The sequence below is a fragment of the Lynx rufus genome, unplaced genomic scaffold (genome assembly GCF_022079265.1).
Source record: "Lynx rufus isolate CCGP_SWC_20201006 ecotype Redwood Valley unplaced genomic scaffold, mLynRuf1.p SCAF_18, whole genome shotgun sequence".
In the NCBI taxonomy this organism is placed as follows: Eukaryota; Metazoa; Chordata; class Mammalia; order Carnivora; family Felidae; genus Lynx; species Lynx rufus.
The window spans coordinates 5,237,779-5,261,251 of NW_025814832.1; the positions used below are offsets into that span (position 1 = coordinate 5,237,779).

Below are 23,473 nucleotides of genomic sequence, written 5' to 3' on the forward strand. Positions count from 1 at the left end.
AGAGGTTAGTTAATTAACTTCTCAAGATCACTCAGGTGAGGTGATAAAGTCAGGATTTAAACCCAAGTGATCAGGATCCAGAGTCTGTGCTCATGAATTTTCAAGAATTTTAAGTGAAGTATTCAGACTTTTACAACTTGGAAATGAACTCAAATGAAAAAAAAAAAAAAAAAAAGGCTGAATGAGCCAAATATGCTAAAAAGGTACAACTAGCTTGCTGTCTCCATCTCTGAAGCTTAAGGAGAAAGAGTGCCCAGAAGAGGAGCTCTCTGAAACGGACGATAAACAGTTACCCTGATAGGTGATATTTGGGTGCTTTCCGTGCCAGGTTCTTTACATGAATGACCTCATTTTATTTTTTAAGTAATCTCTACACCCAACGTGGGGCTCAAACTCAGGACCCCAAGATCAAGACTCACCTGCTCCACTGACGGCCAGCCAAGCGCCCCTGAATGACCTCATTTTAGTAAATATCTCCATTTTCCAGATGAGAAAACTGAGACTTAGAGCTGCCTGTGATCGCTCAACTAGTATTTAACGCCTGCAGAGTTTGCTCTCTTAATCCCTGGGGCTAGGAGTGTGTTCCACAAGGAAACGGGGGTACTAACGAAGAATCTTCCGGCAACACAGAAACCTGCACAGCCACTCCACTGGCCCTTGGTGCTTGGGTAAATTCCTTTCAAACTCGCGGCCAGGCTCCTTGCGGACCCCGCCCACCCTCTACCTCTTTCTCTCGCCTGCCCTCCCTGAGTGCCGCTTGCGATTGGCTGCGACCTCTGCCGTGGTCCCGCCCCCTCCTTGCGGGTTTCCGATTGGGGGAGGCTTTGCGTAGCTCCGCCCCTCGGCGGCTAGAGCAACTGGATGGAAGCATGGCGGCTCCCGGGGCCGCAGCTACAGACCTAGGTGCGGTGGCATTCGGGTGGGAACTGAGACTCGTAGATTGCGAGCGAGGAATGCAGGCTTGGGGATTGTGGTGTGCCAGTGGTCCCGCGGACTGGGGGGTCGGGGGTCGTTTCAGACAAGATCCCTTCAGACGGGCGCGGGCCCCTGGCACAGGGATCCCTATGAAGGCGGGCGGAGAGCTTCTGAGTGAGGGTTGCTGGGGCTCGTCCGCGTCAGGTGTGGGGAGGGCAACCAATCCCACTTCCAGCGCCTCAAGTCGGTACCTCCGTGCCCCTAGAGGTGGTCCGAGGCAAGCGGGCCGCTCTCTTCTTCGCTGCCGTGGCCATCGTGCTGGGGTTGCCGCTCTGGTGGAAGACTACGGAGACCTACCGGGCCCCATTGCCTTACTCTGAGATCAGTGGGCTGAATGCCCTGCAGGTGAGACCTCTGTGGGAGAAGGCCTGGGGACAGCCCACTGGCAAGGTGGAGACTCAGCCGATGGCCCTGATGCTCCTTCCTCTAGCTGCGGCTCATGGTGCCCGTCACTGTCGTATTTACCCGAGAGTCAGTGCCGTCGGACGACCAGGAGAAGCTGCCCTTCACCGTTGTGCATGAGAGAGAGATCCCTCTGAAATGTGAGTTCTTGGGGAGTCAAGCCTGCCTTTCTGGTCTGAGCTCAGTCCAGAGATGGGTTAGGTTGGAGGAGCGTGGGTGTCCCTTAAATGTAGTTAAAAATTTCTTAAAAGCCCTCTCTGAATGAACAGTTCTGAATGAACAGTGTAGTTGGTTAGAAGAAAAGCAACTTTAAATAACAGTGTTCACCGTTAGGGCAGCAATTTCATTCATGACAGTTGTGCTACCTGATGAGAAGCAGTTGATGCTCATTAGAAGATAGGAGAGGAGGTGGGATGTAGTAGAAAGAACGCAGGGTTTGGAATCAAGTTGGAGTTGTATACAGCTCTTATTCAATTTGACATGGAACACTTTGTTGAGTGTTAGTAGGCACTTTTTGGTACCAGGAATTTCGGGATAAATAAAGAATTGATAATGGTTTTGAGAAATTCATAGTCATGTAGGGGAGAAAAACACTTAGATAAAGAAATCACAGGGGATTATGTAAGAAACAGAGATCGTATTTAAAAAAGAGCCTTTAACAGCCTGGGAGGAAAAAAAGGCAGAGAAGGTTTTGAGGATGTCATTTTTAAGTCAGATTTTTAAAGGATGTGAAGGAATTCAGGGTAAATGGGGAAGGGAGGAAGGGAACAGCTTGAGCCAGATATAGCAATGGCTAATATTTGTTGTTCATTATATGCCATAAACTAGGTGAAGCACTTTACATGTGTTGTCTCATTTAATCGTCTCTAACATGATCTCCATTTTATAAATGAAAAAAAGAGAGTTAGAGATTTTCATTTGTTCACGATCACACAGCTAGCTAGTAAGAGGTGGAGCTAAGATTTAAATCCAGGCCCGACTGATTCCAGAGTTCGGGCTTTTAACCAACAACCTATACTACCTCCCGTGTAGAAGCATGGAGGGGTGAGTCAGCATGTTGGGGGAATCTGTGTGCGGTTTTACTTTTCTGGAGTGTGAAGTGAAAATTGTGAGTGACTGTATGTGTAGGCTGAGTCCAGATGGTGAAGTGCCTGTGTACCATTTACTTTCTAGCTTTTTAACCTTGGTCACCCGTGTTTCTTAAAAGTCGTATTTCATATGGTTCAGCCTAATGTAAACACACATACTTGTTGTTTCTCAAAACAAGAATTGGATCATGCCTCACATGTTAGTTTGCAACTTTGATTGTTGTCAATTTATCATGGACATTCATATTTAGTGACATGGTATTCAATAATATGGACATATTGTGAAGGTAGTCGGGTGGAGTGGCCAAGAGTATGGAGAATTTGGTGTAAGAGAGCTGGGTTAAAGCCTTGGTTCTGCCACTTGTGTGAATTTGGGTGAGGTTGTTAACCTCTCTAACTCTTGGTTTTCTCATCTACTACATAGGAATAGTAATAGGTTGGTTCATTTATTCAACCAATATTTATTATTGAGTGCCCATATCAGATACTGTTGTAGTCGCTGGAGATACAGCAAACAAAGTAGACAAAATACATTGAACAGAATAGACAAAAAAAAAAAAAGAAGAGAACAGACAGGAAGATAAACAAATATATGTTACATGGTGGGGGGCACCTGGCTGGCTCAGTCAGTGGAGTCTGCAACTCTTGATCTCAGGGTTGTGGGTTCAAGCCCCACATCAGGTATAGGGATTACTTAAAAAAATAAAATCTGGGGCGCCTGGGTGGCGCAGTCGGTTAAGCGTCCGACTTCAGCCAGGTCACGATCTCGCGGACCGTGAGTTCGAGCCCCGCGTCGGGCTCTGGGCTGATGGCTCAGAGCCTGGAGCCTGTTTCCGACTCTGTGTCTCCCTCTCTCTCTGCCCCTCCCCCGTTCATGCTCTGTCTCTCTCTGTCCCAAAAATAAATAAACGTTGAAAAAAAAAATTAAAAAAAAAATAAAATCTGTAATAAATAAATGTATGTATGTATGTTAGATGGTGACAGGGGGAAAATAGTTCAGGACAGGGGTATAGGGAGGTTTTCTTGGGGGATAAAGAGGTCATTGCTATTTTAGAGGGGGTGGCTAAGGACGGCATCATTTGAAAACAGGACTTTCAAGTAAAGACCCAAAGAGGTAAAGTGGTAAACTGTGTAGATATCTGGGAGAAGAGCATTTTTTTGGTACAGAGAGAAGCAAATATAAGGTCCTGTGGTAGGAGCAGAAGTGGTGCCTTTGCAGAACAGTGAGAATTCCATTATGGGGAGAGTGAGGTGAATGAGGGAAAGGGTAAGAGGAAATGAAATAAAACCAGAGCAGTGGACAGGGGGCTAGGCTCACATACAGCTTTTATGCTAGATGAGAAGGGCAGCCCTTGAAAGATTTTATTTTGTTGCTTTTAAACATAACTACCATATCACACCTAACCAAGTCCACGGTAATTCTTGAGTATCACCTAATTTCCAGTCTATATTCATATTTCCCCAATTATCTCAAAGGTGTCCTCTTAATTTTTTAAGTCAATAAATTAAAAAAAATGTATTTATTTATTTTGAGAGAGAAAGTGTGAGTGTGAGTGGGGGAGGGACAGATAGGGAGAGAGAATCCCAAGCAGGCTCCGCACCGTCAGTGCAGAGTCTGATGCAGGACTTGGTCCCACAAACCTCGAGATCATGACCTGAGCCGAAACCAAGAGTCAGACGCTTAACTGGCTGAGCCACCCAGATGCCCCAATAAATTTTACATGCGTGTCCTTCCACTGCTCTAGCCGATCACCATAGTTCCTCCAAAACCAGAATCATAATCTTCAAAATAACCCATTTATTTACTTATTTATTTATTTATTATTCTTTAAAGTATGTTTTTACTTATTTTGAGAAAGATACAGAGAGCAAGTGGGGGAGGGGCAGAGAGAGGAGACAGAATCCCAAGCAGGCTCCACACCATCGGCACAGAGCCTGACGTGGGGCTCAAACACGCCAACTGTGAGATCATGAGCTGAGCTGAAATCAAGAGTCGGATGCTTAACTGACTGAACCACCCAGGCGCCCCCAAAATAATCCTTTTAAAAAGAACTTTTGTTTAATCCACAGTTGTCACTTTCAGTCAGTCTGGTTCTTTTGGTTGGACTTCTTTGATCTCCACTGGCATGTGGACCTACTTCAGAAATTCCCCACCTGTAATCTTTGGGAGCCAATTTCTTTATGGTAGGGCCCTAGAAGTCAAATTGTAGGAAGTACATTGATTGCTATTTTGGCAAATGATCTAAAATTGTTACTCCTTCATTGTCTCTAATATTGAAAAGTCTTGTTACTTCCACTCTCTACTCCATGAGCCTAGGAAAAAATGTTACAGTTCTCAATGTCACCACTGCAATAAACTTGCTGCAATGGAAGCATAACCTGGGTCTTATTGTAGCCACGTTAACAATTTCTGGACACCATGAATGATAGTACTCATTTCCATCTAGAATGAGGCTTTTCACAGGTGTCCTTTTATAGTTGGTTTGTTCTAATCGGGATCAACACATCACATTTTGTTACATTTCTTTTGCCTTTTTTTTATTATATATCAGCTCCCCCTACCCCATCCTGATACACTTCTTTTCTTTGGTTTTTTGGAGAAACCAGGCCACTTGTGTTCTAGAACCTCTCCCATTCTGGATTTGGCAGATTGCTTCCTCCTAGTTTCATTTAACTTATTCCTCTATTATCCATATTTTTTGTAAACTGGTAGTCAGATCAGGAGATTTGATCAAAATCAGTTCACTTTTTTAGATAAGAATACATTATAATTAGTGTGGTGTACTTCGTATTGTGTTATATCAGGAAGCATAGAATGGATGGGTTTTTTTCACTTTGGGTGATACAAAGATGATATAGTGAATTCAGATACTGTCAGCTTGATGTCTGTATTTTTTTTTAAATTTTTTTTTGTTTTAACATTTATTCCTTTTTGAGAGACAGAGAGAGACAGAGCACGAGTGGGGAAGGGGTAGAGAGAGAGGGAGACACAGAATCTGAAGCAGGCTCCAGACTCTGAGCTATCAGCACAGAGCCTGACGCAGGGCTTGAACTCACGAACTGCGAGATCATGATCTGAACCAACGTCAGACGCTCAACCGACTGAGCCACCCAGGCGCCCCTCGATGTCTGTATTTTAATTCCCTGTCAACCTTTCACCTGATGGTTTTAGCATCCAATGATGCTGGCATCCATTTCATAGCAGTTGCAAAATGGCAATTTTTATGTATTTATTTTAAGATTTTATGTTTAAGTAATCTATACACCCAATGTAGGGCTTGAACTCACAACTCTGAGATCAAGAGTAGCATGCTCTACAACTGAGCCAGCCAGATACCCCAAAATGACAAATTTAAAATTCTGTAATTTCTCCTATATTATGACCTGGAATTCTTCTATAACAAAGAACTTTCACAAGAAGTTTTAGGTTCAACTTCTCAAGTTCCAGGCGGGGGGGGGGGGGTGTCAAAAAATCCCTATGGGATTATTTTGCAGGTATAGATTAACTTGGGGAGAATTGACATCCTTAGAATATTTAGTCTTTCCCATTTCATTCAAATCTTCTTTTAGGTCCTTCAGTAAAGTCCTGGGTGTTTTTCTTATAGTTTTGTACATTTCTTCCTGGGTGTTTGTACATTCTTTATTATGATGAGGATTGGGATTTAAAAAATACTTGCTTTTCAAATTGGACGTTGCTGGTATTTCTCAGAAAGCTATTAATTCTTGTGTATATCTAGTCATAGGACTGAATTGTTACCAGTTCTGATATTTTTTCAGTTGCTTTTCTTTGATTTTCTTGGAAAATAATTATGCTATTTCAAAAAGTGGACATTTTGTTCTTTCAAATATTCAGGTTTCGTGTCTCTTTCTTCACTGGTCTTCACTTTCTTCATTGGTCAGGAACTTCAGAAAGAACAGTGCTGAATAATAGAGGAAGTAGTGGGCATCCTCATTTTATTAATGATTTTAATGGAACTACTTTAGTGTTTTGTCATTAAGTGTGCATTTTTATCAAGAATGTTCATTGGGGCGCCTGAGTGGCTCATTTGGTTAAGCATCGGACTCTTGATTTGGGCTCAGGTCACGATCTCATGGTTTGTGAGATCAGGCCCCACATTGAGCCCCACATTAGGCTCTGTGCTGACGTCACAAAGTCTGCTTGAGATTTTTTCTCTCTCTCTCTGCTCTGCCCCTGCTTGTGTGCACGCACACACGCTGGCACATTCACGCTCTATCTAAAAAAAACAACAACCTGAATTTGTTGCCTTATTTTGAGGCACCTATCAAAATGATCGTATGGTTTTGCTCCTTTCACCTATTAATAGAATAAGTATTGTAATAGATTTCCCTGTGGGAGAGTACTTCAGGTTGAAGGTAGTGTGTACACAGGTAGAAGCAAGAGCTGGTTAGGTGGAAGAGGGGAAGTGTCGTGTATTTGATATCAACCATGTAGAAATCATTAGAATTGGCTGTAGCCTCTGGGACTTTCTCTGCAAACGATTTTCTTGATGTCCTGAGACACTAGACAGTGTTAGGGCTGGGAAGATGGGCAGAGGTCTGTATTTAGTCTTATCTTTTTTTTTTTTTTTTCAATGTTTATTTCTTCTTGAGAGAGAGAGTGAGTGGGGGAGGGGCAGAAAGAGAGGGAGACACAGAGTCCAAAGCAGGCTCCAGGCTCCAAGCTGTCAGCACAGAGCCCCCCATGTGGGGCTCGAACTCATGAACTGTGAGATCATGACCTGAGCTGAAGTCAGACGCTTAACCAACTAAGCCACCCAGGCACCCCTTAGTCTTCTCATCCTCTTCCTTTCCCTCTCAGACAAAATGAAAATCAAGTGCCGTTTCCAGAAGGCCTATCGGAGGGCTCTGGACCACGAGGAAGAGGCCCTGTCACTGGGCAGTATGCAAGGTACCGGAAGGAGTGATCACACTAGTTTAACACGGAGCCCTCTTTTTTCTTCTGATCTCTAAGTGTGTAGTTTCCATACCATCTTCTAACTTCCTGGGAAAGCTGGGGATGAGAGTGTGTTTCAGCCTGGGCCACTGGGGGCCAAGCCTGGCCACAATGTCAGCCATGTAGAAAGGGAGGTGGAGTTGTGGCTTAGGCACTCTGTTGGGGGGCAGAGGGATAGGGCATGGTGTTTTGCTCCTGGTAGACCTTCTGCTCTTGTCCCCAGAGGCAGAAACCATGTTAGCTGAGCCACAGGAGCAAGCAGAGGGCTCCCTGACTGTGTACGTGATCCCTGAACACTCCTCACTTCTGCCCCAGGTAGGGTGAACAGGGAGGGTATGGCCTTGCCTTATCCCATCTGCTTGTCCTCTCCTAGGTCACTTCCTTCTTGCAGTAGTGCTGCCCGTTTCTTGCATTTGCTATAGAAAACTCTTTTCCAAATATTTTTTTAAAAGAATGCAAATAGGGTTGTTTTCATCGACTCTGGGTCTTTCTAATTCCAAGAGTTCTATATGGTTAAAGCTCCAGTGACCATTTGAAGTGGAAAAAAAACAGGATTAAAAAAAAGAAGATGGCTTGAATGGATTATGGTGGTAAAATGGGCAATGCATTGACCTTTCCACTTTATGAGCAAGAGGCTCATTGGGAGCTATGCCATGTAGTGTTTTCTTTTAAAATTTACGATGAAATATTTTTATTTATTTATTTGTTTTAGACCACACATGAGTGGGTGAGAGGGGCAAAGGGGGAGAGGGAGGGAGAGAGGGAAGGAAGAAGAGAGGGAAAAGGTGAGAGAGAGGGAGAGCGAGAGAGAGCAAGCGAGAGAGAGAGAGAGAGAGAGAGAGAGAGAGAGAGAGAGAGAGAGAATGAATCTCAAGCAGGCTCCATGGGGCTCTATCGCACAACCCTGGAATCATGACCTGGGCCAAGATCAACAGTTGGACGCTTAACCAACTAAGCCATTCAGGTGCCCTGAAATATTTAATTCTTATAAAAAGATGAAAGAAAATTTTAACGAACCCACCCCTGGCTTGCAAACTACAGTCTAGTAATAGTAGCTGAACCCTGTGTATTTCCATGGTTTACCCCACTCCCTTTAATTTTAGTTCAGGGTGACCGTATTTTGTACGTGTCATTTTCTTACTTTTTCAGGTTTCATCACATATATCTCTATAAACAATATATTTAATTTTGCAAACTTTTGAGCTTTATAATAATACAGCACATGTTCTTTTGTAACTTTTGTTTCATTCAACATTTATGTTTGGGACAATCCTCCATGATAATCAAGGTGTAGTTGAATCTAATATGTTCATTTTTAATATGTTTTATTGTATAAATATCACAATTTATCCATTCTGTGCTGATGGGCATTTGGATTGTCTCCAGTGTTTGACTCTTAGAAATAATGCCGCCTTGGGGCATCTGGGTGGCTTAGTTGGTTAAGCCTCCAACTCTTGATTACGGCTCAGGTCATGATCTTGCGGTTCGTGAGTTTGAGCCCCACGTTGGGCTGTGTGCTGACAGTATGGAGCCTGTTTGGGTTTCTCCCTCTTCCTCTCTCTCTCTCTCTCTCTCCCTCTCCCTCTCCCTCTCCCTCTCCCTCTCTTTCTCTCTCTGCCCCTCCCTCTCTTGCGCTCTCTCTCTCAAAATAAATAAAAATAAACTTAAAAAAAGGAAATAATGCTGCTGTGAACATTTCTGTCCTTGCCTCTTTGCCATGTGCTGTTTACTTACATCAAACTTTCCATGTGTTTGTTTATTCTGCTTTCCTTGTTCAGCATGCCGTCTCCTAGTTTTCCAGTCCATGAAGATTTAGATAATGCCTGCACTTAAGTCTGCCGGGAAGGCAAAGGTCGCAGAAATGAATGAAAACATTCATGCATGCTGATTGGTCAGAGATGCTGGGATGATTCACTATGAATCTAAAGGGAGCAGTCAGCCTGTTGGTCAGTGGCAAAAAGCCAGATTCTCAGAGACAGGAGCCGGCACGTTCTTCTGCTTTCTTCCCTGAGCCATGGGCATTCTTTCCCTTGCTGGCCTCTCTCACAGGACATGATGAGTTACATCGGGCCCGAGAGGACAGCAGTCGTGAGAGGGATAATGCACCGCGAGGCCTTTAACATAGTCGGCCGCCGGGTGATCCAAGTAGCACAGGCCATGTCTTTGACTGAAGATGTGCTTGCTGCGGCCCTGGCTGACCACCTTCCAGAGGACAAGTGGAGCTCTGATAAGAGGCGGCCTCTCAAGTCCAGCTTGGGTAGGGTGATGGAGCTGTGTCGTGAGAAGGGAGAGGGAAGTGAATGATGTGGGGGCATTGGGGCAGGAGGGGAATCTGCATGCAGACTCTACTCCTTTCTTCTGTGGTTTCATCTCTTAGTTGAAAGCACTCACTGTTCCTCATCCCAGTTTGGTCCTCCCTTTGGTTCCATCATGGCCACCAACCCCATTCTAGAGGAGAAACAAGTTCAGTTCAGCCAGGGGTATGACTGCCCTTGAGCCACAGAAGCCTCTGCCTTCCCTGACTCCTGTTTCTATAGGCTATGAGATCACCTTCAGTTTACTCAACCCAGACCCCAAGTCCCACGACGTCCACTGGGACATCGAGGGAGCTGTCCGGCGCTATGTGCAGCCCTTCCTGAGTGCCCTCAGTGCTGCCGGCAACTTCTCTGTGGACTCTCAGGTAAGACAGGGAGCAAGCCGAGGGGTCCTTTTCCTTTTCAAAGTCCATCCGTATTTATTATTTACATGTGTAGTCTGTTCTTCCAGCTCTTCGAGCTTGCTGATTTGCTAGGAACTTCCTGCGTGTAGATGTGGTTCTAGTGTCTACTTTCCCTCCATGGTGTCCAGCTCAGGGACTTCTGTCAACGTTTGTTAAAAAACAACCTTCCTTATGGCTCCCTCCAGAACTGTATTCACCCAGTTGTGCCATCCTTAAGGAATTTATTTAAAAAATAAAACTTCCTGAAATATGTTAGTGTAGTAACAGTAAAGATGTGAAGAATGTAGCCTTCTGTATCACACAATATCCGTTTAGGAAAAATGTGCGAGAAATTTTTATCAGGTCTTGGTAAGTGGGAGTACTTCTGAATAACTGACTTGAGTTGAGCTTGCAGACACTGAATTATGCTACTCATTTCCCCTCCCTGTTTACGCTCTTGGAAAGCCTGGTAAAAAATGTGGTTTTCATAGCCCGTGTATAGCGTATTAACTTTTACCCTTGGCTTTATTATTTTTTTTCCTACATCTATTTTCTCTCAGCCCTGATTTTATCTCTTATATTTTGTCCTGTGCTTATTGTATCTTTTTTAAGGCACTTCAAAACTTTTGGGACAGAGTGGAGTATGAATCAATAAACAAAGGAATGTTCTCCTTCTTTGCTTTACAGATTCTTTACTATGCAGTGTTGGGGGTAAACCCACGCTTTGACCCAGCTTCCTCTAGCTACTACTTGGCCGCACATAGCCTCCCCCATGTCATCAATCCAGTGGAGTCCCGTCTGGGTGAGCTAAGGATGAGGGCCTCTTTGCTAGGCTTGGCAGGACCCTGAAGGCTCAGTGTGGAGTTGGAGGCTGGGAGTATATGGTTCTGGTTCCCAGGTTGGGTGGTCTGAGGGCATTAAGGAAGTACTGGGCATTTAGGCTTCTTCATGAGACTCTGTTGACATCTCCCAACCCCACACTATCATATCCAAAAACGTTTATTAAACATGACTCCCACTGCTTTCTGTAAACGAATGGATAGGCTGTGTCTCCCTCTTTGCAAGCCAGCCAGGAAAAATATGGTCACACATGTAGGAAAGATAACAGCAAAAGTACACAAAGGCAGAATCTGGATCGACAGTTCTGATTGAGGTTTGAAGCTGGGGTTCCAGTTTTTCATTTGGGGGATGGTACCTAGGAAGCATAGGTGACCACAGAATATAATACAGACAAACCAAAGTCAGTATATCACGGGTTGTGGGATTTCAGGCACCAAGGCTAGGCCAGTGTGGACCAAGATATGGGAAGGGCTGTGTGTGATTTCTCCCTCATTCCCTCTACCAGTGCTGAATGCAGAGATGGAAAGGCATTCCAGGCAAGGGAACTCTGAGCTTAGATGTAGAAGAGTAAGACGGATAGGCATTCGGGAAGCTCAGAGAAGCGTAGTGTCGCTGAATTGCGAGGGAGTGACCAAAACAAAGCTGGCAAGGCAGGCAGGTGCTTGATCATAAGGACCATGTTAAGTAGCTTGACTTTTACCTGGTGTGACTGGCTAGCTATTGAAGGATATTAAGAGGGAGCCGACATGAGGTCATATGTATACCTGTCTATAAAATGGGTTATAGTTATATGGGTGTGATGTGGCAGGGCCCGAGAGAGTGGTCTTAGACAGACAAGGGGGCTAGGGACTCTGCTTCATGTGTGTGGCCCATCTCGGGAGAATGTTCAGAGGTTTCGATCACAGAAACCCCAGACTGGAGGATATTCTGGGGACTCTCAGTTGGGGGAAATGAGGCCCACTGTGAGTGACCAGCAAGTTAGAGGCTGACCTGGAACGAAGATCTAGGTCCAGCGTGTTTTGGTATTCTGACTTGCCTTCTCTTTCTACCCTAGGATCCAGTGCTGCCTCCCTTTACCCTGTGCTCAACTTTCTGCTCTACGTACCTGAGCTTGCCCACTCCCCCCTGTACATTCAGGACAAGGACGGCGCTCCAGTGGCCACCAACGCCTTCCATAGTCCCCGTTGGGGTGGCATTATGGTAACGGTCACACTCTGCAGACCCCAGAGCCCCAGCTTTAGGGACAGACACGTGTTCCCTGAGACTGTTCCTTCTGTTGTTCCTCTAGTGTCCTCCATGGCCCAGCCTGTGGGAGGGGCCGCACCAAGTTGGTGAGGGTGCTATGAACTTGTGCCCCTACTCTGCCGGCCCCACAGCTTCTTATTTCTATAAGTTTTCTGTAATGTGACCCTTTGGCATGTAGCGGTTCGCACTCACTGAGGACTTTTCCGTGTGTACATCTTAGATCTTGGCCCTATTTATGGGAGTCTTGTATGAATGACAACTTCTCCTGTTAGACTGGGAGTTTCTCATAGGTAGGAACTCTTAAAATGGAATAAATGTTTTTTACGGGTCTTCTGAGGGGATAATGGAGATAATTTATGAAAAGCTCCTAGTAGCCGGTATTCAAAAAATATTAGCTATACCATCAGGTTTGTAATTTCTAAGGAGCACAGAATATGTCTCCCTTTTCTCTCATGGCCTCCAGAGTGTCTAGAGCAGAGCCGTTCACGGTCCTGGCGTGGTGTTCGGGCAGCCTTATTTCCCCTTGCAGGTATACAATGTGGACCCCAAAGCCTACAATGCCTCGAAGCTGCCGGTGAGGGTTGAAGTGGACATGGAGCAAGTGATGGAGGTGTTCCTGGCTCAGTTGCGGTGAGTTCCTGGCTCATCTCCCTGGGGGTGTGGCCACTGAATCTGACCCGAGTCTTCTGAGCTGACTAGAATGAAATCTCACCTGGCAGGGATACCTTGGCTGGGCCTAGAGCCCCAGGGAAACCAAGAAGGGTTTCGAAGAATCATTTTATCCTCCTTGTAAGAAGGACTAGTTGCTGACAAAAACTGTTTTAAAAAAACAGACTCCTGGGATGCCTGGGTGGCTTGGCCGGTTAAGCATCTGACTCTTGATTTCGGTTCAAGTCATGGTCTTGGTTCATGGGATCCAGCCCTGTGTCGGGCTCTGTGCTGACAGCATGGAGACTGCTTGGGATTCTCTCTCTCCCCCTCTCTCTGTCCCTCCCCTACGTGTGTCCTCTTTCTCTCTTTCGCTCTCTCTCTCAAAGTAAATAAACTTAAAAAAGAGAAAAGGAAAACAGACTCCCGAATGTCAGGTCCATAGGATGTAGATAGGGCTACTTAAGAAAATAGCTGTTAATTCTCCTGGTAACTGATAGGCTGGTAGTGGCTGCTGGATGCCCTAGACTGAGGATTCTACGGCTGTGTCTGGGATCATTAGGAAAGAGGATTCTGATTGATTAGCAATGTCTGCCCTGGGTGCAGGATTAGAGAGGGACAACACACAGGCTTATCAGAAGTGGTCCTGGATCATCCCTTAACTAAAGGCTCAGTGGTCCCATTTGTCCAAAGAGATGGTAGACAGGGTTAGGGGATTAAACTAGGTTGGTGTTATCAGACATATTGTAGCCACGGGACCTTTTTTTCAAACAAGATCGTGGAAATCTAATCCAGAAACAGGTAAGAGCAAAAACACAGGTTTTAAAAGGGGGGCTTGTGGCTCTGTATTACTGAGTGTTGCCACTCACCCCCTGAGACCCTGAGGTACTTCCCTATGACTCCTGTGGTTCTGGGTAAGATGGAAAATCTTAGTCATCATTCAAGGGATCATAGCCATCTTCTACTCTCAGCCCCTTTGACCTTACTTTGCTCTTCCCACAGGTTGCTCTTTGGGATTGCTCAGCCCCAGTTGCCTGTGAAATGCCTGTTTTCAGGGCCTAAGAGTGAAGGGCTAACGACCTGGGAGCTTGACCGGCTGCTCTGGGCTCGGTCAGTGGAAAACCTGGCCACAGCCACTACCACTCTCACTTCCCTGGCCCAGCTTCTGGGCAAGATCAGCAACATTGTCATCAAGGATGATGTGGCATCTGAGGTGAGTGGGCGCAGGATGGATTCTGTGCTGTAACTGGAGTGGCCAGCGAGGACCAGGGTATGGTGAAACCAGAGAGCCAGTTGAGGTCCAGGGTGTGTGTGGGCATACCGTCCTTGAGTCCCCTAGGCTTCCTCTAGAGGGCAGTGCCAGCTCCCCAGCAGGACTCCAGATGGGGTGTGAGGTTTTAGGCAGGCGCTAAGAAAATATACCATAGCCCTTTTATACTGGCGTCCATATCCTGGGCGAACTCCAGGCAACCTGCCTGGTAGGTGGAAGACAAAGTAAGGCCCATCCTTCCTCCCACCCCAACACCTCACTGATGCCTGGGACTTAATGGTAATCCCCTGCCCCTTTCCTAGGTGTACAGGGCTGTGGCTGCAGTCCAGAAGGCGGCAGAGGAGTTAGCCTCTGGGCACCTGGCCTCTGCCTTCACTGCCAGCCAGGAAGCTGTGACGTCCTCGGAGCGTGCCTTTTTTGATCCCTCGCTCCTCCACCTCCTTTATTTCCCTGACGACCAGAAGTTTGCCATCTACATCCCGCTCTTCCTGCCTATGGCTGTGCCCATCCTCCTGTCCCTGGTCAAGATCTTCCTGGAAACCCGCAAGTCCTGGAAAAAGCCTGAGAAGGTAGACTGAGTAGGACAACATCTCAGTAGGAAAGTTCCCTTTCTGGCCACAGTGGGAGGTGTTAGATTGAGAGGCACATAAATGGGGCCTGCCACGAAGGACTTAGCTCCAGTAATCAAAGTGTAAACACTCCAAGCAGGATTAATCCTTCCCATTCCTCTGGCTCAGGCTCCCCCCCAACCCTTTGTGCCCTTGTCTAGAAGATGCATCACTGGGGGCTTCTTATCTGGCTTGAACTTGAAGGCCCTTTCCTGTCTCCCTCTGGGGCAGGGGCAGTCTGTTGTGCTTCTGTCCTGTTCCTGGAAGTCCTCCTGCACTCACAGGGAACATTAGGGGAAAGCCCTGGGTTGATTCTAGCCTCCTCCCCTCTAAGCTTCTCTCTAACCCCTCAGGGAGAGCCCTAGCACTGCTCTCATGGAAAGGGCCAGGTCACCTCTGGGGCCTTCTCTCCCTTCCCTCCCTTCTGGCTGGCTATGCCTGTTGGGTATAGCCTGATGCTGTGTGTGTGGCCAAGTTTCCCTTCACCCTCTTATAGAGGTGGCTTGGTGCAGTGGGGAAAGTTCCAGATGGGATCAAGCATGCCTGAATTCCTTCTGCCCTTATCATCTGGGGAGCAGTGAATAAGCCACTTAATCTCCCTTAGCCTCAGTTTTGCATTTGTTAAAATAGCACTAATGATAGCTCCCTTACAAGGTGGTTATGAGGATTAAGTGTGATAAGCATATGAAAGTGTCTGACATATTTTATGCTCTCAATAAACATTGGTTGAATGTGAATTGGAATGATACAAAGTATGAGCATACCTTTCATTCTTCCTTTCCTTGGTGTCTAAGTAAGTAATGGTTTCCTGTAGCTGTTCCCCTGGGCTCACAGGTCCACCTTGCTTTCACCTGGCCATGTCCCCTTCCTCCCTCCCTGCCCTGGAGGACCCTGTGGTGGCTAGACACCTAGGCTGTTGTCCCTCAACATGTCCAGGGTTGCCCAGCACAGCTGTTAGTGTCTCCTGTTTTGTTTTGTTTTTTTTTTTTTTCCCCGCAGGGGGTCTGGGAGAGAAGAGCTTGTACCAGTGTAAGCCCTCAGATACAAACTCATTCATAAATTCAGAAAAAGAATATATTAAGCCTGGGCTGCAACAGCCACTGTGCTAAGTGCTAGGTATTATAGAGAACAAAGACAGGATCTCTGCTTTCTTGGAACTGATCGTTGAGGGGGAAGAGTCAGTGAACAAGTAAAACTCCCACAATGCATTAGAAGGAAAAAACAGGCTGATCTGATAGTGACTGGGGTGGCGGGGGGGGGGGGGGTCTGTAGTTTGGGTGTGAGGGAGGGCCTTTGAGCAGATGACATTTGAACTGAGACCAGAAGAGGAGGCCATCTGGGGGAAGAGCATCCCAGGCAAAGACCCTGAGTCAGAACTTTCTCGAGGGTCAGACGCACGAGCCCAAAGGCTGGAGCGCCCCGAGTAAGGAGGAGAGGTAGTCGACGTAGGCGACCCTTTAAAGTACCTATCCAAAAAACTGAATGGAGCCAAAGCCGAAGGCGAGGCCCCACCCAGCCCCGCGGGAGTAGACCCAGGTTGGTGCGCCGGCCAGCCTTACGGCGGGGGTGGGCGGGGCGAACGTCTGGCCCACCCCCGGGGGCGGGGCGGTACCTGGGCCCCCCGGCCGGGGGCGGGGCTGCGGACGCTCCCCCTTCTCTCGGCTCTAGCCGGCGCAGGCAGCCGCCGCGGCAGCAGGCAAGCGGCGGCCCTGCGAGGCCATGAAGGTGAAGAAGGGCGGCGGCGGGGCTGGGACGGGGGCGGAGTCCGCTCCAGGGGCCTCGGGCCAGAGCGTGGAGCCCAAGCCCGAGCCGCAGCTGCAGGCGGAATCCGAGTCCGGGTCCGAGTCGGAGCCGGAGGCTGGCCCGGGGCCCAGGCCGGGGCCGCTGCAGAGGAAGCAGCCGATCGGGCCGGAGGACGTGCTGGGGCTGCAGCGGATCACGGGCGGTGAGCACCGGCGAGGCAGCGCCACCCGCGGTGGGAGGGCGGGAGGGAGAGAGCGCGGGAGGGGGGCCTCGCGGTGTGCCGAGCCCGGGCCCCCGCCCCCTTTCCCGCCCTCCCCCTACCTCCCCTCCCCCACCCGGGTCCCCCTCGTCTGAGTCCCCTACCCTTCTGCCTCTGAGCCTGAGATCTCCATGTCCCCTCTTCCCTTGATCTCCTTGTGCCCGCCTCTTCTCCCTTTAGACATTTATTTTCACCCTATTCCTTCCTTTCTGAGGAGGCCGTCCCCCTTTCCAAGGTGGAGGTGGGGCAGCAGCTGCAACTGTGACCCCTTCCCCGTGGAGTCTTCAGAGCCCTTTGAGGCTGGTTTTTTTTTGTTTTGTTTTGTTTTGCAATAATGAAGATGGGTGCTGAGTGTAGTCTTCTGTCCTCAGTCCCCACCCTGGAGGCTAGGTGGAGGCTGAGCTACAGCTTCGGTGACATTAAGACCCTCGGGTCTCCCTGATCCGTAATGCTCTCACCCTGGATCCCCCAGGAAGTCTGGGGCCATCCTCCAACCCCAGGAAAGGACCTGGGCAGGAAGCTTCAGTGGGTTGGCTCTCGGCCCTCTCAAGGGAATGAGTTAAAACCGCCCTTAGCCTGTCTTCTTTCCGGAGGCCTGGTCTCCGCTGTGGTTGAATTTCTGAGCTGGACTGCCTGGGTTGAAGCCCCAACTGTGCCAGGTAGTTGACTGTGTGACCTTGGGCAAGTAATTTCATCTCTCTGAGCATGTTCATCTATAAAATGGGGACAATGGCACCTACTTTATAGGGCTGTTGTGGAAATTAATTTTCTGATTTTGTATAGTGCCTGGCATGCTGTGCATGCTCTAGTATAATAGGGCTCTTTTATCCACTGTACTGAGGGCCCCACAAGACTGCCCCTGGCTGCTGCCTAGAGGCAGACAAATGGGCATTCAGGGCAGGGGAGGAGGTTACCATAGGCAGGGAACAACGGCTAGGAAGCCTCATGGCAGGGGCGGTGGCTGAACCTCAAAGAACAGATGGCATTTGGAGAGAGAGTGGCCCTCTACCCTAGCTTCATTTATCAGTAATCCTGCCCCAGCTCCCTCTGTGAGAGCAACTCTTGGGACCTCTCTCTGGTAGTGGGGGGCAGGTGCTGGAGTGGACCTGAGCCCTGCAGTTGCAGGAGCAGCAGAGCCCAAGGCTGCCAGACAGAGCCGGGGAGGGGACCATAATGGCAGGTCTAGGCCTGTGCATCTGGGTCCCTGGGGGACCAGCTTCTCTCTCCTCCCTGAGCCAGGCAACAACCATTCTTGGCTGGGCCCCCAGAGTGCTGAGCTGCCTTGCCCAAGCAGACACTAGTAGAGGGAGGGAGCCTGGACCAATCTGATGTTACTGCCAGTTGAGCTGTAACTGGCAACAGCAGGTTTAGAATTTAGGGTAGCTCTGGGACAGAACTTCCTTATAGGATGTTTGGAGGTCAAGTTGACCTGTCTGGGTCCTAGGTAACTTTAAAGGTTATTTTGCAACTGTGGGGGCTTCCAGCCCGTGTACCACAATGTGTCTCCTATTTTGGAGGAAGTTCATAGCCCTTAGAGATGGGGCAGCTGTGGGGGATGGGTAGGGGAAAGGGCTTCATGGGAACCCTTTTCTCTTTAGAAGGTGAGAACAGGGTTCCAGGGATCGCCACCCTTTTGACCCTAATCACACAGGTCTGAGGGTTGCTCCTCCTGGATTACCAGCCCTGAATCCAGCTTAGGAAGCTATTTGTGGCAGAGGGAAAGGGGGCAGTTGTGTTCTGAGCCCTCAGCCACTCTGCCCCTTTATCTGGCCTTACCCTGGGTCCCAGACCTCATCCTTCCCTTGGCAGAAGGGAGGGAGTAGGTGCAGTGTTTTGAGCCATGGGCATTCCATTTCTGTCATGTCCTCTAAGGGCAAAAGGGCTAATGATTCAAGGTGCAGTAGAAGAGACTGAGGGCAGACTGCAAGAACTTATTCCCACGTGAGAGAGAGGAGAGGCTCCGAAAGCAAGAGAATGTGGAGGAGAAGGAAGGGTTTTCCAGAGAGCTGGAGTTGGGCCACTAGGATCCTGCTCCCAGTTCTGCCACCTCTTGTCCCTGCACCTTCTTTCCACATCTTGGGATTGGTGCTTACTTTCTGTGAAAATAAAGTGTGTATGGGGTGAGGTGGGTGTTGCCCACCTACATTCCTTCTCCTCTCTCCACACCCTGGACTGTGGTGGACAGGCCAGGGATCAGGCCCCTCCCCAAGCCCTGTGTAGCCCCTGCTGGACCCCAAGGTGCCAGGAGGCTCCCGGGAGGGCTTCCTGGAGGGGGCTGCCCCAGGATTGGGGAAGAGAGAATGACTTTACATTCACTTCCTCTTCCTGCCCCAGAGGAATTGGAGGTGGCCCAGGGACTTGGAGGGTGATTTCCGGGCCTCTCTGGGGAGGATGTGATGCTGGGCAGGCTGACAGAGCAGACCCACCACTGCTCCTTTCTATTTGCTGCCAGGGCCTCCCTGAGCACTTGTTGCTGCTGCAAGAGAAGTGAGGGTTGGATCAGGCGCTGATATTCCTAAACTTCCTCTGGCAGGACTCACCACTCTTCCTGGTTCCTCTTCTGGGCCTGAGGACTCCCTTTACCCCCATGCACACCCCCAAATGCACCTGCCACACCCTCTTCCTGGCTTTGCTTGTACTCTTCACTATGGGGGTGGCTCAGAGCCAAGGCCGGGTAGATGACCTTTGAGGGGGTTCCCTCTCTTTGCTAAGACTTCCTCCCATTTGGAGATCAACAGGGGTTGGGGGCAAAGGTGGCCCCCTTCCCCCAATATTATAGGCTCTGGGCTTGAGTCAGCAGAGCTTTGACTAAGCTGCTTAAGGGAGCTGGGCTGATATAAGCCGCTTATGGGGAGAGGAGGGGGCTGGGAGGTGAGGAGGAGCAGGGAAGGGGTTGTCTGCCTGCCCTAGTATGACCCAGGTCAGGGAAGTCCTTGCCTAATGCACTTAGATGTAGTTCGAGAGGCAGTTATGTGGTGGAGGTGGGGGGGGGGGTCCTTCAGAGTAGCACTATGTATCTCGTGAGGCAAAGCTGTGTCACCCCCTTTAGAATGAGGTTCTCAAAGGCAGGGCTGTACCTTTCCTTCCGTGCTGGGGACTGCTCATTAGATTGGAGACCCATCTGGCTCAAAGTCACTGAGTTAGCCCTGGCAGAGCAGAGGCTGGAATAAAGCCCCTCAACTCCAGGATGGGAGGGACTGTGGGGGGAGGTGACCTTGTCTTCCACTCACCTTCACCCTGCTCCTCCCTGAGCTCAGAGGCTACTAGGATGGCGCTGTTTGTCTCCCATTAGATCCCAGAGACAGGGCTCTGTATCCCCCACACTCTGGGTGTGCCCCCAGGGCAGGGACTCAATTCTCTCTTTCCAGAAGGCAGTGAACTAGTCTGGGGTCTCACAAAGGCTGAGCTGGTAGCGGGGGCTTCTGGATGGGTCCCTCTTTTGCTTAGCTGCCTGTCTCCCCTAGACTACCTATGCTCCCCCGAGGAGAATATCTACAAGATCGACTTCATCAGGTTCAAGATTCGAGACATGGACTCAGGCACTGTCCTCTTTGAAATCAAGAAGCCCCCAGCTTCAGGTGAGTAGGCTAGGTAGGACATAGACGGAGGGAGGAGGTGGGCAAGGGCTGTGAAGTGGGCTACCCAGGGATTCCTCAGCCCGCAGAATAGAGCTGGGGCTGGTCCTCTGCTTTTCTTTCCGGTTTTGGGGCTGGACATCTTGGGAGGATAGTACGGCCTCTTCAGTCCCTGCCAGCCTGCCCTCTGCAGGCCTTCCTGGGAACTGCAGTCCCAGAGGCCCCTGGCCTCTGTGTCTCCCGTGGCCCTGGGAAACCGCAGTTGAAACCGGTGACCTGATTGCTGAACTAGAAACCATCCCCCCTCCCTGTGGAATCATTTGGCCAAAGGTCTGTACCCTAAATGTGCATCAGACTCTCCTGGGGAATTTTTAAGAGTTCAGACAGATGTGGGCCCTGGGGTGGAACCCTGGGTGGGCATGGGCCCCAGCCTGAAGCGCACTGAGCCCCAGTCGGGGTACATTGCAGAGCGGTTGCCCATCAACCGGCGAGATCTGGACCCCAATGCTGGACGCTTTGTCCGCTACCAGTTCACACCTGCCTTCCTCCGCCTGAGGCAGGTGGGAGCCACGTAAGTCACTGGACGGCGCCGTGGGGGGGGGGGGGGAGGGGGGCACTTGGAGGGGTGGGCAAAGGCTGGGGGTAAGGGTGAGGGTGGGAATGAGCCCTACCTGAGTTCTTACTGAGCGGCTCTTTTGGGGGTGGTGTCTGTCTTGAGCCTTGCTAGCTGACTTCAAAGCCAAACTCAGACCCGCCCCCTCCGATCTCTCAGGGTGGAGTTCACAGTGGGAGATAAGCCTGTCAACAACTTCCGCATGATTGAGAGGCACTACTTTCGCAACCAGCTCCTCAAAAGTTTTGACTTCCACTTTGGCTTCTGCATCCCCAGCAGCAAGAACACCTGCGAACACATCTACGACTTCCCCCCTCTCTCTGAGGAGCTGAGTGCGTGGGCAGGGCTTTGTGGGAGTAGGGGGGGTGGGAGGGGCTAGAGAGACCAAAGTGGGGGGAGCGTGGGTCCGACCCCCTTTCTCCTACCCTGGGTCACCTGTGTTTTGGCCACCATTCCCATGCCACCCATGGGGAAACTGAGGCTCAAATGGGCTGGGGGGACTCTTTGCGGTGGTTCTGAGGTTGTTCAGCTTGTCCCCATCCCACAGTCCTGGAGCCCCTGCAGTGTCCTGGCTCAGGCTTCTGACCTTTGCCCTATCTGGCTGGGCCTCTCTTACAGTCAACGAGATGATCCGTCACCCATACGAAACACAGTCTGACAGCTTCTACTTCGTGGATGATCGGCTGGTGATGCACAACAAAGCAGACTATTCCTACAGTGGAACGCCCTGACCCCCAAAACAGCCCCATACCCCGGGAGGGTCCTGGACCCTCAACTGTGACCTCCCCGACACTCACCTCTCGACCCGAGGCTTCTGCCTGAGGAGTATTTCAAGAGCCCTGGACCCTGAGTCAGCAATGGGAGGGAGGGTACTCGATGGCCCCAGTCCAAATCTCTGAAGCCCATGAGGCCTGGCGCATGGGGTGGGGTGGTAGGAGGGCTGTCTGCCTCCATGTCCAGGAAGGCCTCCTGTGAGAAGAGTAGCCAGGACTTCTGGACAGCCTCGCTGGGCCTCTTGGGCCCAAGTTTAAGAATAGTGTTCCCCTATCCAGGCTTTGAGCAGGTCAGGGCAGAGGCCTATTCCCTGTCCCCTGCCTACCTACAGGCCATTTAGAATTGTAAATTCACAGATGAACATCTGTGGTGGGTGGGGGAGGGTGTCTGGCTGCCAAGCTTCCCAAGGGAGTCCAGGCCCTGGCCCTAGCCCCAACCTTTACCATCAGGGCTGAGCCACCGCCTGAGGGGTGGGAGGGACGGCCCCTCGGATTGCAGCCTGTGGTAGGGACTGGACCAACTGTATATAGTTTTCAATAAACTTTCTCCTTTTCTGTTCTTTGGCTGTGGGCCAGCGTGTGGGGGTGTGGGTGTGGTGGGGGTGGAACATTAATGTGACTCTCAATTCCTCCTGTCCCCTAGTCCTCTATGCCCTGACATCACAGCATCTAGAGTCAGCATTTACTACATGTTACAGCTGGAAAGGGTTTTTCCTTTGACAAAGATGGAGACCCAGGCCCTGAGAGAGGAAAGCTTTGGCTCAAAGTCCTCGACCACTCTGGCAAAACAGGGGCTGGGACAAAAGCCCTCGACTCTAAGGTGGACGGAAGGTGTGGGGGAGGTGGTCTTGTTCTCCACCCCTTCTTCCCTCACCCAGAGCCCACTGGGACTACTAGTTTGTGTTTGTAGCCCTCATCAGAGATTCAAGGTGGACACAGTTTGGGCTAAGGTTTGGAGCCATCTCCTTGGCCTCAGCTGCCTTGGGGAGCCCCTGGCCTGGCCGCTCTACATATAACATTGCCTCTGGCCCCCAGCGCTACCCAGACCCAGAAGAGCTCTTAATTCCCTTAGTAGAGGAAACTGGGGAACTGAGATAGGTGGAGAGCTCACACCCTACTTTTCCCACCCACTAATTTAGATATGCCTGGTGACAGCCCTCTCTGGGCTGAGGCTTTAACCTAACCCACTAAGAAGTCTAGAAGTGCTGGAATTCGACTGGTGGAGCCCTTGCTGGGACTGGGTCCTGGGCTGAATTCTGGGAATTCTATTTTTTTTTTTTTTTAAAGTTTATTTATTTACTTAGCATGCTGGGGAGAGGGAGAGAGAGTCCCAAGCAGGCTCCACACTGTCAGCACAGAGCCGGCTGTGGGGCTCGAACTCATGAACCATGAGATCATGACCTGAGCCAAAATCTAGAGTTGGGCACTTAACTAACTGAGCCACCCGGGTGCCCCGAACTCTGGGAATTCTAAAATGAGTGAGACCTGGAACAAATACTTGTTTGCAGGAGTAAGATGGACCGGGCATACAGGGGAGCAAGAGTGGTCCTGCTTGGAGAGATCTCAGGAGGACACTTGGAGGAGGCAGCATTGCAGCAGGTGCTTGAATGGCTCAGCATGACTGGCCAGAAGAGGTGGGGTAAGCATTTGTGCATAGGAAGCAGCACAAAGCAAATGTTTGGAGGCAAGATTTATCCAGAGCATTTGGGAAGGTGGGTATTTATGATGTGGAAGGAAGACACAGGTGGTTTGTAGTGCAGGTGGTGAGGCTTCTTCTGAGGG

At 49.6% G+C, this 23,473-nt stretch overlaps 2 protein-coding genes and 1 non-coding gene across 3 annotated transcripts; 2 read left to right on the forward strand and 1 right to left on the reverse strand.

Annotated features, from left to right (window-relative positions):
- Nucleotides 1-848: 848 nt before the first annotated feature.
- PIGS (phosphatidylinositol glycan anchor biosynthesis class S) lies at nt 849-15,476 on the forward strand. The gene is made up of 12 exons (XM_047080732.1): nt 849-903; nt 1,181-1,320; nt 1,406-1,517; nt 7,285-7,374; nt 7,643-7,734; nt 9,469-9,676; nt 9,957-10,099; nt 10,805-10,919; nt 12,012-12,157; nt 12,732-12,832; nt 13,853-14,063; nt 14,423-15,476. The coding sequence occupies exons 1-12, from the start codon at nt 870-872 to the stop codon at nt 14,696-14,698; spliced, it is 1,668 nt and encodes a 555-aa protein (XP_046936688.1). The 5' UTR covers nt 849-869; the 3' UTR covers nt 14,699-15,476.
- On the reverse strand, nt 4,787-4,921 carry LOC124513648 (small nucleolar RNA SNORA1). Its single transcript, XR_006962476.1, has one exon. It is a non-coding gene; the product is annotated as a small nucleolar RNA SNORA1 (small nucleolar RNA).
- Nucleotides 15,477-16,393: 917 nt separating the features above from the next.
- UNC119 (unc-119 lipid binding chaperone) lies at nt 16,394-22,251 on the forward strand. The gene is made up of 5 exons (XM_047080734.1): nt 16,394-16,673; nt 20,195-20,308; nt 20,774-20,876; nt 21,078-21,250; nt 21,537-22,251. Exons 1-5 carry the CDS (start codon nt 16,448-16,450, stop codon nt 21,647-21,649), a joined length of 729 nt encoding a protein of 242 aa, XP_046936690.1. The 5' UTR covers nt 16,394-16,447; the 3' UTR covers nt 21,650-22,251.
- The last annotated feature ends 1,222 nt before the right edge of the window (nt 22,252-23,473 follow it).